Source organism: Musca autumnalis, unplaced genomic scaffold, assembly GCF_047663935.1.
Source record: "Musca autumnalis isolate F117 unplaced genomic scaffold, ASM4766393v1 scaffold_4, whole genome shotgun sequence".
NCBI lineage: Eukaryota > Metazoa > Arthropoda > Insecta > Diptera > Muscidae > Musca > Musca autumnalis.
This window is the reverse complement of record NW_027411977.1, coordinates 181,161,994-181,174,813: the sequence shown is the minus strand read 5'-3', so window position 1 is coordinate 181,174,813 and position 12,820 is coordinate 181,161,994. Positions and strand designations below refer to the sequence as shown.

Here is a 12,820-nt window from a genome sequence, read left to right as displayed (position 1 = left end):
AAAAATTGTTTTGGGAGACCGATACATCCATGAAAGGGCGTTGATTGACTCTAGTAGTGAGAATTCAATTATATCTGAATCATTGGTCACAAGGATGGGTCTAAAGGTTGTCAAAGTTGGGAACAAAACCAGATGTCTTCTGCGACTTAGAGGCAGTCATGGCATGTCTACGACGGTCGAGACCTACGCTGAGGTGAGACGAGATCATAAGGTGGTGACGCCAAAGAAATCGATTGATGTGCGTATTACCGAAGAGTTCCCTGGACTACAATTGGCAGATGAGCACTTTCATACCTCAGCTCCTGTTTATTTAACTTTAGGAGGTGATCTATACTCGAAAATTATTCGAAATGGCGTAAGTGGAGGTAATTTTGGAAAGCCTCTAGCACAGTTCACGATTTTTGGATATATAATATCTGGATTGTGTAGCCCATAAATTGGATGTAAGACATCACATATAAGCTTTAACCATGATCTATTTCATCATATTTCTTTTGTTCCAGTTGAAGTCAAGTTGGGGCATTGATCTTTGTTGGTTTTTGCGCTCTTTGTTTTTAAGAGACTTATATGTTAATAAAATGAATTTCTGAATTTTGAATTGGATTTTTTCCTATTATTTAATTGGTTTCTTTATTTGAATTAAAACTGAAATCAATGGTTTTAGTGCCTTATTTTGAAGGCATGTGAGAAAACAACTTACTAATCCTTGTTTTCTTTACTTTTTTCTTTTTTTTCTTTCATGCTTGCGATTTATTTTCGAGTCGTTTCTCGTGCCGAGCGACTGAAAGGTGGCCGGAATGTTCACGTTCGTGAGCTGTTCAATATGATGTTTTCGGAGGCATAAAACGAATGGGTGGCAATCCTAAGAAGGCGCTGGGTTGACTGTGGCCACTACGTGCTTGACGAAGGATTTTTTTGGGCTGACGATTTACTCGCTAACGTTTTGAGACGTTTTTGGATTTTGTTAGTTATAGTTGAGCTCTCGTTGTAGCTGATTAATCTTTTTTGATTGTTGTTTGCGAATTAAATACGAATTTGTAATTAGAAACGATTATAACTATCGTGTATTTTTATTCGAATATAAAACTAATAAAAATAAGGAAACTAAAATTCCTTTCTTCCGAAAGTCGTCGGAATATTAAAAACACTTTTATTTTAATTGGCCGAGCGTGTGGCTTGTTTTTCGTTGCCTTTTTTGTATTGGTTGGTTCCAATTGCAATTATCCAGCGTGTTTTGTTGTTGCTGCCGTTGCTCTGAGTCGCGAGAGAAACAGAAGCAAAAGCAAAGTTAAAATTATTTCGAAAACAAAAGTTTGGGCGTGTTTCATTCGCATACATACTTCTATCGACATACAGAAACAGGCTGTTAAGTTTCAATAAGAGGGAGAATTCTAATTTATCATTTTTTGTAAACTTCTACAATAATATCGTTTTAGGATAAAGATAGGGGACATGGGTGACAATAAATTCTAAACGGCATCAATGGGCGAAAAAATTCGACAAAGTTTGTAAGAGAAAAGAAATTTTACACATAAAATCTGTTGATAAATTTAAAATCCTCAATGAATAACTCGGGTTGACAATGGTACAAAATACCTATTTTTGAATTGTAAAACTACGACGGGCCAGAAACTCGAACCTGGTCTGTTAGTTAAAAATAATTTCGATTTTTCGGACGATGATCAAATGCATTTACGCAGTTAGTGCCGATTGAAAACTCTAACGATTCTTTAACATTGACCATTTTTTATTGTGCATCGTCACTCTACTATTAAAAATACAAGAAATTTTATTATTTATATTTTTATCTCATTATTTATTAAAGTATTAATTACATTTTATACGCTATATAGAAATTATTAGTAAATTTCATTAGATATATTTAACCCCATACGCGATAAACGCTTTTCCAGATAAGATATGATTTTATCTGCATTTGCATCAATCCATTGAACTTTTGGTAAATAATTTTCACGGATGAATCGAACTTTTTCATTGACATTTTCAAAATATTCTCTATGAGTTTCAATAAAATGGATATGGGTGTTGAGATCCTCCAGGGAAATAATTTTACTCGCCATGCGGTCAAATAAAATGTTGACATCAGTTTTTGTGTATAGTTCGTTGATATTTTTTACACAAAATTCGCGGGCTAACCTTAGGCCAATTTCATTGTTTATTAATGCCAAGAAAGCAAAATGTTTTTCTTCTTCTTTTGTTAATAAAGTTTCGTTATTGAAAATTATATCCAAATAATTTGTTAAAAGATTTTCATTGTTTGTGCAATTTAATGCTTGAAGTATTGTTTTTCTTTCTTTGTTGTCGGTGGAGAGATTTTGAAAACGTTTCCACAGGAAATTCCATTCGCCAATATTGCCGTACTTAATAGCGTCACAATAAATCCTATCTCGCAAACTTGGGGGTATTGGATTGTCTACATCAGGGTGTGGCAAAGTTGTCCAATTTTTAAACAATGCTATATGTGATTGTGAGTGGTTTTGGCTTTCTAGATTGTCAACCCAATCGATTTTTAGTCGAAAAAGATTCATTAAGTCTAAGTCGATATCACGACTTCTTAAGTTATTAAAGATAGGCTCCGAAATGTGACGCATAAAGGCTTTGTAATAAATCATATACTTTGGCAATGACTTAAGAATTGATGCACAGAAATTGGACTCCAATCCAAACCACGCCGATTTCCATGGTGGATATTCGTATTCATGTTTTAAATATTCTAAAATGCCAAATGCAGTATCATACTCTTGATGACCACTACAGGCTAAAGCTAAGGCATCACCAACTAATTGGGCTCGATTAAGAACGTGAATTCTTGAATATGCTTCACTGAGAAGGGTGTTGGTTATGAGCTGCCAGTTCTGGGGGTCATACATCACTCGGTAGAATGCAGTTATTTGAATGTTAAATATAATCCATTCATTTGATTCAAGCCGGGTATCGTTCAATTGAAGCGGTTTGCTGTTCATTAGCTCATCACATTCAAGCCATGATTTTATTGTGGTATGGGTGAAATCAAATTCTTTTGAAGATGTATAGCTTAATGGAATCCACCAACATTTCTGAACATCTTCTGCTGTTAGATTCATTTCGCTCATGAATCTTTGTTGGGAAATTTCCAAAGAACCATTTTCATAGTTACGCCAAACTTTTATAACTGGATAACCGGACTGTAGGGTCCATGAATCTAAAATGGTTTCCATATTGAGTCCAATGCCGCCATCTAATGATTTTTGGCTGAATTCCCTAAACAGATCGTGTTGTTCAATATTTTGATATTGATGTTTGTTTACAAATTGTTGAATTGCCAGAAAGAAATTCTTCTGGCCGAGAACAATATGAACCATTCTCAATATCATACATCCCTTTACGTAGCTTATGACGTCAAAGTTTTGGTTAATTTCTTGGGCATTTGTGGTCAATTCTGATAGAGGACGAGACGTGGTTTTGGAATCGGCATCAAAAATTTCTAAAAAGTTTATCCAAAATAGAATTTTATCATTGTAGTCAGCATTGAGATCTTTTGTAGCCAAATAACTAAAATATTTGGCAAATCCTTCATGAATCCATATATCTTTCCACCATTTAGTTGTAATTAAATTTCCAAACCATTGATGCACCAATTCATGGGCAATCAATTCAAATAAATATTTCTTAAGTATAATTGCTTCCATACCATGTGACTCAAGGCACAAATAACTCTCCGCATAAACGACAAGACCCCAATTTTCCATACCTTCATTTGGGTAACCAGGAATTGCTATTTGATCAATTTTCTTCAAAGGATTTGTTGTCTTTAAGAGATCTTCAAAGTATTTGTGTATTCCAGGACTCACTTCAGCAGCGTAGGAGCCCAGATGAGATTTATCTTTGCGACACCATACTCGGAATTCTGTTTCACTGACATTTGATTTTGACTCTATGGGAACAAAATCATTAATACTATATGCTACCAGATATGTTGACATAACAACAGATTCCTGAAATATACTCCACACATAGTTATCATCAGCTTCATAGGGAATTGCATGTGTCAAAGGCATATTACTCAAGGCATTAAGGGATTTATTATGGCCCAACAATATTGTGAATTTCGCTTTGTAATTAGGTTCATCCCAGCATGGGAAGGCCATACGAGCATATGTTGGTTGAAAATCGGTTGCCGTAATCCGTTTTGTTTCACCAGTCCTCTCATCTTGATATTTCACCAAAAAATAACCTTGAATATTTTCATTTAGTAATCCAGAAAATTTTAACTGCAATTCATATTTCACTCCCCGCTCTAATTTCTGACACAAATGTAATATGCAGTAATCATGTTCCGGAACTTTTTCAACACCTTCCACACAAACAAGAAGATCATCGTTTAGGTTTTTCAAATCAATTTGAGATTCATGCAGTGTCAGATTTTTGGCATGAAACGTAATATTCTTAGTATCTTCTAATACTTGGAGTCGAATTGACACTTCACCATTGAATGTAAAATTTTCCGGAGTTTCTAAGTGTGTTAAGATTTTAAGATGATAAGTCTCCGGTTTTAAGGCAGTTGGTAAACGATAATGTGTATATATTCCGGCGCCGATTACCACGAGGAGAACTTCACACAGCAGCCAAATAAAATATAATCGCCAAAGGAAAGACATTTGGCCTTTAACTATAAAATTTTTTATATTTAATTAAATGTATTACTTCAAGAAAATTGATACATTTGGGTATGTGAATTGAAATAGAACTAAAGTTTGAATAAATTTTATATTGAAACAAACACATAATTATGAATCAATCGCTGATAAGAAAAAAAACATTGCATTGAACAAAAAATGCAATTCAGTTTTTTTATAAAATAAACTAGCTGAACCCTGACAAAGATTAAGTATATGGATGTATATGAATGAATTTTATTTACAATAAGTTTTAATGTTACCTGTTATTGTGGATTTTAATACATGAATATAGGCGAGATTAAGGCATTCTATGCCCGTTAAATGGCTGTGCACAGTGGTCCCACTTGTATAGAAAGGAGTGTCAAAAATAGTTCTAATCGAGCTATCGCCTCCAAATTTTAAGCCGATTTTCGGTACCTTGAATATTTTAACAAAATTTTTCGGTACTTTGAATATTTTAACAAAATTTAAAGTAAACTAGAGACATTCTCCTGTATTTAAAAAAGTATGGAATTTCCCAAATGTGTCCAATATTAGTAAAACTCAATATTAATAAATATTAAATATATTAAAACAACTAAGGGAGGGCTATAGTCGGTCGAGGCCGACCATGTGATACCCAACACCACTTTCTCTGGACACTGTTTTCCGCGTATTTTTTTATATTTTTGGTTTCCAAGTTACGTGTTTGTCGGAATATGCCCGCAGAATTTAAAATTTATACCAAAAATTAAATTTGGATATTATTCTTACAATTGCCAATGGTAAATTTCACCCGATAATTCTACCCGATCATTTTCCAAACTTTTTTCAAAATTATTGAAATTTTTCTTGACCAAACCTTTTAATTCGTCAGTATTGAAATATAAAAATTGGTCAGTATTAAAATGTAACTGCGACCTCTAGCGTTATTATGTGATTATGGTTACACTACACAAAATTAAAACTGTGGGATCCCTGTATATACTAGGCTGTAATTATGTTATCTGATCACGTATGTACGTCAGCATAGTTAGCATCAATGGAATGGCCAGGAGTTCCTCCATTAAATATAACTTACGGGGGTGGTACATATCTTTCAGGAATAAAGATATTGCTATTATACTAAAAATTTTAGCAATTTTCACACAAAAGTTTTGATCTATTTCACCCGGTAAATATTACCCTATCATCATGTTAAATTGCAAGCTCAATTCCAAGTCATAAACCTAAACCTTACTTAAAATCGTTGCGACCTACAGAGCCGCTACAAAATCTGACAATATTTTTGTTTTGGTCCATTTCATATCATAAATATTTTACGATCATCGCCAAAAACTAATCGTTTCTATTGTAGTCAGAAGTCGACCACCGTAATGCTCTTTCTACATAGTGGTGTAGGGTCATTTATCCAATGCATTGACATGTCATTTTCACCAATGCTTTAACATGTCATTTTCACCAATGCTTTGACATGTCATTTTCACCAATGCTTTTACATGTCATTTTTAACAGTACTTTGGCATGAAATTTTCATGTCTTGTTTGGAAAATGAAAAATGCTGTATTTAAATATGATTTTCATGACAAACAAAACTCTTTATTAGTTCAAACGAATACATACATTAAACAATTACAACTAATTTATCAGCAAAAAATTATATAAAAAAATGCAATTTATCACCGTCGCTGTACCGAAACAGAGTTTACCTCCTCCGCTCTCGGCATTTCGATTTTGTTTCATCTTACAAAATGTTTTTTCTATTATCTTCCCAACACCAGTTCAGATTTCGACATGGACTGTAACTGCACTCCTTTGCGAATTTCTTGTTCGTGAATTACTTTAAATTTTATAAAAAATTTAAATTTATACTATTTCATTTCTATTTGTAGGGATCTACAAATCGACTTTCGAGAAGCGAGATTTGATTGATTTCACTCTATGTCAGATTTCGAACAGACAGGGAATTTTAATAACACCAAAGAGGGCCATTCGATTCTATTTTTAGCTCGATGATTGGGACTTCCTTTTTATTGCAGTGTCTGAACGACGTTTCGAGCTAGGTACAACACCAATTGTTTCGAAGTCGTACTTGTATGATATACAGGAAATATAAGACAACATTACGACGAGAGTTTTAACAACTTTGGTCGTGATTTAATGTCTCCGACAACATAAAGCCTATTGTAAATAATAAACCTTATATAGCTTTAAACATATTTTGATAAATAAAAGAAAATATAAAGGAGTATAAACAAAAAACACACAACACCTTTGCACGGGTTCAATTGCTAATGAAAAGATTGAATCTTTCACGACTTCCTTTGCATGGGTTCAAATGTTAATGAAAAGATCGGATCTTTCACGACTTCGTTTGAACCAATGCAAAAGATGACATGAAATCAGGTCATCACATAGAACCCCTTCCTTCAAATTTTGCTGGGTAGTATTTGCACCCTGCGACCAATTTTATACCCTACACCACTATGTGGGGAGGGTATTATAAGTTGGTTTTGGCCAAAAAGTTTGTAACACATCGAAATAATGGTCGTAGACCCATACTTATAAATACCAAAATGAATGTCTAGACGAGCTGAGTCGATCTGGCTATGTGTGTCCGTCCGTCTGTCCGGGGGTCACACAGATGAAGAAGCCTATTGATTTTGGTGATGGTCGGATAAATATGGGCAAAAAACTTATTTGGAGAAAAAGACAACGTTTTTTTCCTAAGCGAATATCTCAGCTTCAATATGGGGTACACCAAAAGCAGAACCTGGCCATGAAAGTAGAAAATATCGCTTTTCTAACGATGTAAAGTAGGTTCTCGTAGGTGATCAAACAACGAATATATCGCAATAGCCGCTAATAGAACCCCACTTTTTATTTTTGCGATTTTAATAATAATGACGAATATCACAGCTTAGGTTGGGGATCTTCCAAAAACAAAGTCCGACTATGAAAATAGAAAATCCCATCTTTACAGTGATGCAAAGTAGGTTGGCGTAGATGGCCACATAACGGAGATATCACAATAGTCGGCAATACATCCGATTTTTTCATTTTTTTTGTAATCACGCTACAGGTCGCAATTTTGATCGGATCGTCACGAAATTTTGGGGGTTAATGGGGGTCACACAGATTAAGAAGCCTATTGATTTTGGTGATGGTCGGATAATATTCAGGGGTCGGAATGGGAAAAAACTTATTTGGAGAAAAAGTCAACGTTTTATTTCAAAGCGAATATCTCCGCTTCTAAAAGGGGTACCGCTAATAGAACACAACTTTTCATTTTTGCGATTTTAATAATAATGACGAATATCACAGCTTTGGTTCGGGACCTTCCAAAAGCAAAGTCTGACAATGAAAGTAAAAATCCCATCATTACAATGATGTAAAGCAGGTTGGCGTAGGTATCCAAATAACGGAGATATCGCAATAGTCGGTAATACATCCCATTTTTCCACTTATTTTGGAAATCACGCTACAGGTCGCAATTTTAATTGGATCGTCACGAAATTTTGGGTGTTTTGGGTCCCACAGAGGAAAAACCTTTTGATTTTTGAGAATGGTCGGATATTATTCAGGGGTCGGAATGTGAAAAAAAAATATTTGGAAAAAGACCAACGTTTTATTTCAAAGTTAATATCTCCCTTCTGTAGGAGGTATATCGAAAGGATAACCTGGCAAGGAAATTAGAAAATATCACCTTTACAACGATGTGAAGTAGGTTGTCATAGGTGGTCAAACAACAGAGTTATCGCAATAGTCGGTAATGCATCTCTTTTCCATTTTTGTGCAATCACACTACGAAATTTTGATCGGATCCTCACGAAATTTTGGGGGTTGATGGGGGTCTAACAGAGAAATAAGCCTATTGATGGTTGGCATACATCCCACTTTTCCATTTTTTATTTGGGTTGTACTGTCGATGCACTTAAATGCGTTTCAAAAAAATTGACCTGTGTTAACGAAGACATTCAGAGCAAAGGCGCTAAGCTATCCCAATTTTAATATTTTGAATTTTATTAGTCAAAAGCTTATGAACAGGGGTAGTGGTGTAGGGTATCACATAGTCGGCCCCGACCCGACTATAGCCTTGGCTCACTTGTTTTCATATAAATATAGATGGGATTCTACCCGGTATTTACCCGAAACTTGGGTAAATACCAGGTAAATACCAAATAAATATCTTTTTTGGGTGTTTATTTGGGTAAATAAAATTTTATTTTGAAATCAAAATTTTGTTTTTTCTGTGAGACAGAAAATCAAAAATAATACCAGAAAAGCGGTAAAACCACGCGGACTAAACTTTTTATACATCAAATTGGTCGTTGGAGTTGCTTGTGCGAAACAGTTAGCGAAGAATGCAAAAATTATAGCTTTTACGAGGAGGACGCAAATCTCAAGATTATCCGCTGAAATAGTGGTTTAATCCATCTGATATATCATAAAGTTTGGATTTCGATCCAGCATTAATGATTTTCAGCAAGAAGATATACAACAAACTGCTCTAAAAGTTGTCAAATACCGAAAATATGATGTCACAATATATGAGATATTTACCAAAATATGGACCAAAATTGATCATATTTTAACTTGGCCCGATATCCAAAAATGGTAATTTTATTCATAGTCATTTAAAATTTGGAAAACACAGCGTTTTTGCATCTAATTTCATGATTTTAGTTTCTATAGTTTATACCCACAATTTGGGTAAATACCCGGGTATGTACCCATTTCTACCCAATTTACCCATTTTAATGGGTTTTTACCATTTGGGTATTTACCCATTTCCCATCTCTACATATAAATATATAGAATATTTTATTTTGATTTTCGAGCTTCGTTTAAGTATACGTTGTTTTGCTTATTCCGTTTTTAAAAATTTAAATTTTTCAATATTTTTAACCCTTAATGCTTCGGGACACAGTAACCAGTCTTTTCGCAATATTCACCCATATATTCCAGCATAAAAATTTTAAGTCGAAAAAGCCATGTCGGTCCGTTGAAATCGTATCGTAATTTTTAAAATTGAGTTTTATAATTTGGTATAGACTTTTTGTATTACTCCTAAAATGTTTGGTATTGAAAATGGGATACATCGGTCCACGTTTTGATATAGCCCCCGTATAACAGTGCATCCCGATTTTCGGTATTTTGAAGGATTTAGCCCCAATATCTTACCGAAATGGCTGAAATTTGTTATGTAGTCTTCGTTGGTGGTATACAACTTTTCACCTGAAATTTGTCGGTATAGGTCCACGGGGTATAAAACTTCCCACCAGAAATTTCTCGGTATAGGTCCACGTCTTCATATAGCCCCCATAGAACGGTACCTCAGGATTTCTGGTATTTTGAAGGATGTGCCCTCAATATCCACCCGAAATGGCTGAAATTCGGTATTAAGTCTTCGTTGGGGGTATAAAACTTTCCACCAGAAATTTCTCGGTATAGGTCCACGTCTTCATATAGCCCCCATAGAACGGTACCTCAGGATTTCTGGTATTTTGAAGGATGTGCCCTCAATATCCACCCGAAATGGCTGAAATTCGGTATTAAGCCTTCGTTGGGGGTATAAAACTTTCCAACCGAAATTTATCGGTATTGGTCCACGTCTTCATATAGCCCCCATAGAACGGTACCTCCCGATTTCTGGTATTTTGAAGGATGTGCCCTCAATATCCCTCCAAAATGGCTGAAATTCGGTATTAAGTCTTCGTTAAGGGTATAAAACTTTCCACCTAAAATTTGTCGGCTTAGGTTCAGGCCTTCATATAGCCCCCATAGAACGATACCTCCCGATATTCGGCATTTTGAAGGTTGTGGCTGTGGTTATACATGTCTCTATTTTATTGACTTGTTTGAAGGGAATTTTAAACAGAAAAATTGTACACATAGACATTTTTGTACCTATTATTGAAATATTTGTTGCATAAGAAAATATGTAGAATGCATAAATTTTGCATATGCAAAAATTTATGCATTTTGCATAATTTTGCATATGTCATATGTTTCGATTGCAATATAATCAGAAGCCAAAAATATGCCCAGTCCCAAAATTTGACATGAATCGGACCAAAAATAGGGGTTGCATAAAATTCCGCTGTCTAGTTATCAGGTAACCTCCTTCGTCTGTTTTTATACCCTCCACCATAGTATGGAGGGTATATTTAGTTTGTTTTTCTGTTTGTAACACATCGAACTAATCATTTGCACATATATTCTTGATCAGGATAAAATTCTAAGACGATCTAGCCATGACCGTCTGTCTGTCCATCTCTTGTAATCACTCTAGCGTTCGCAATAATTGAATCCTTACCGATGGAATACATTTTTTATGTTTTTTACCTTATTTAGGTATCAGAGGTCACAAAATATCTTCGTCTAAAATTGTGGACAGGAAAGAATATTATTATTCCGTTTTAGTTCAGAATATTTTATGGTGAGGGTATAAAAAGTTCGGCCCGGCCGAACTTAACGCTTTTTTACTTATTTTTTCTAACTTCTCTATTTAACGCTTTTTTACTTATTTTTTCTGACTTCTCTATATAATGTGATCTCCCGAATTCTATTTGCACTCCAAATTCGGTATTAGATGCAATGGCTCTGGTAACATGGACAGAGCTTTTCTATTAGTTGCGTTCTTTGTGTGTTTCGGATGCTTGAAGTCTTGTCACACTAACACGTGACTGTTGTCGATTACTTGGTCACCCAATATTTAATTTCGCCGTTTGTAATTGCCTTCCAGCTCTGCGGGAACTAAATTGATTGAATTCATACTCCTTTTACAGTGGGGGAATAATTTTTTTTGTATCATGACAGAATCTAAACAATATCAAAATATATCTGGTACAGCTTAAATATTATACCGCATACATCGGAAGTTTATCTTTCGAAGATGTTTTTACCTACGGTTTAAAAGTATACATATATGCCACATCTTCAATGAAATTACCGGGAGCTCTTGATGTTTCAATTAACCCACCAATTTTGTGGATTTGTACGTCTTCCTCAAAACTCTGGAAACCACTTTTGGCATTATCATCTTAGTCTTTTCAATAGGTATCTGACCGAAACCACCACTAATCTTTACAAACTCTAAACTAAGCCCTTTTAACCATTTTTCGCTGTTAATTTCCTAAAAAGACGCTTGAAAATAAATGAAAATTGATTTGATTGTGAATAAAAATTTCTATACAACTTTCAAAAATTGACAAAACTGAGGCGTACAATGGACCCTCACAGTAGGTGCAAATACAATTTTCGCCAAAAACTGTCCAAATAAGTGCCAAGATTTACTGCAAACGCGAAGCTCGAAAAATTGACTTTATTGAAAAAATATTTTTGCAAATTTTTCGCAAATTTTTATCCTTTTCTGCCATGAGACCATTCCGAATTGGTGCGAATTGTCAAAATCTGTTCAGCCATTCTTGAGTTATAAGCGTAGTAACTAACATCATCCTTTTTTATATATATAGATTAATTTATTTATTTAATTTTTTTTTGTATTTGTGTCCCGCAGGACTTCTTTATTGATATAAGTGTTTGGTATTACATTGACCTATGAAGCCAAAGGCTTGTCTGTAGGATATAACTTTTATAATATTTAACAATTGGCACGTTACAAACAGACTGCAGACTTCAAATATAGCCTGTTTCTTTACTTTTGAATTCAATTTGTTTTTTCATTGTTGCTTATTTAATAAAAAATATTTAATATGCTTTATTTTGGTGATTTTGTTTCTTATTTCTAAAACCTCCGTTGGAAATTCATTCAGTATGCTTGGTAAATCAACATCTAAAGAGAACTTCCCATATTCATTTCTAAAACTTGGTATGATATAACGACCGTCCAATCTCTTTCTGGTATTTTGTTGATGGTTTATTTTTCTGGCAAGGTTTGGATCTTCAGAGAATTCAGATACTATGGTTACTGCATGCAGTTCTTTGATGTTTAATATGTTTGCTTTGTATACATCAGTTTTCGAATGTCGTTTGGATAGTTGTAAGTTGGATGATGGTATTTTTTAAATAGTGACTTTATAATTCGGTCCTGCGTTGCTTGCAAAGATCTGCAGCAACGTGCGTTCCCCCACGCTGAAATTCCGTGTCGCAACTGTGATTCTACTATAGAATAGTAAACCTGTTTCAGGACGCAGTAC

The 12,820-nt window shown here is 34.5% G+C and overlaps 1 protein-coding gene across 1 annotated transcript in view; it reads right to left on the bottom strand.

The window, feature by feature from the left end:
* Nucleotides 1-1,789: 1,789 nt before the first annotated feature.
* LOC141403174 (putative aminopeptidase-2) overlaps nucleotides 1,790-12,820 on the bottom strand; it is a 30,696-nt gene continuing 19,665 nt past the window's right edge. Inside the window, exon 2 of the mRNA XM_073985349.1 lies at nucleotides 1,790-4,676. Within this exon, the coding sequence (XP_073841450.1) occupies nucleotides 1,860-4,676 (2,817 nt within the window). The 3' untranslated portion in view covers nucleotides 1,790-1,859. The remainder of the gene's footprint in view (nucleotides 4,677-12,820) is intronic.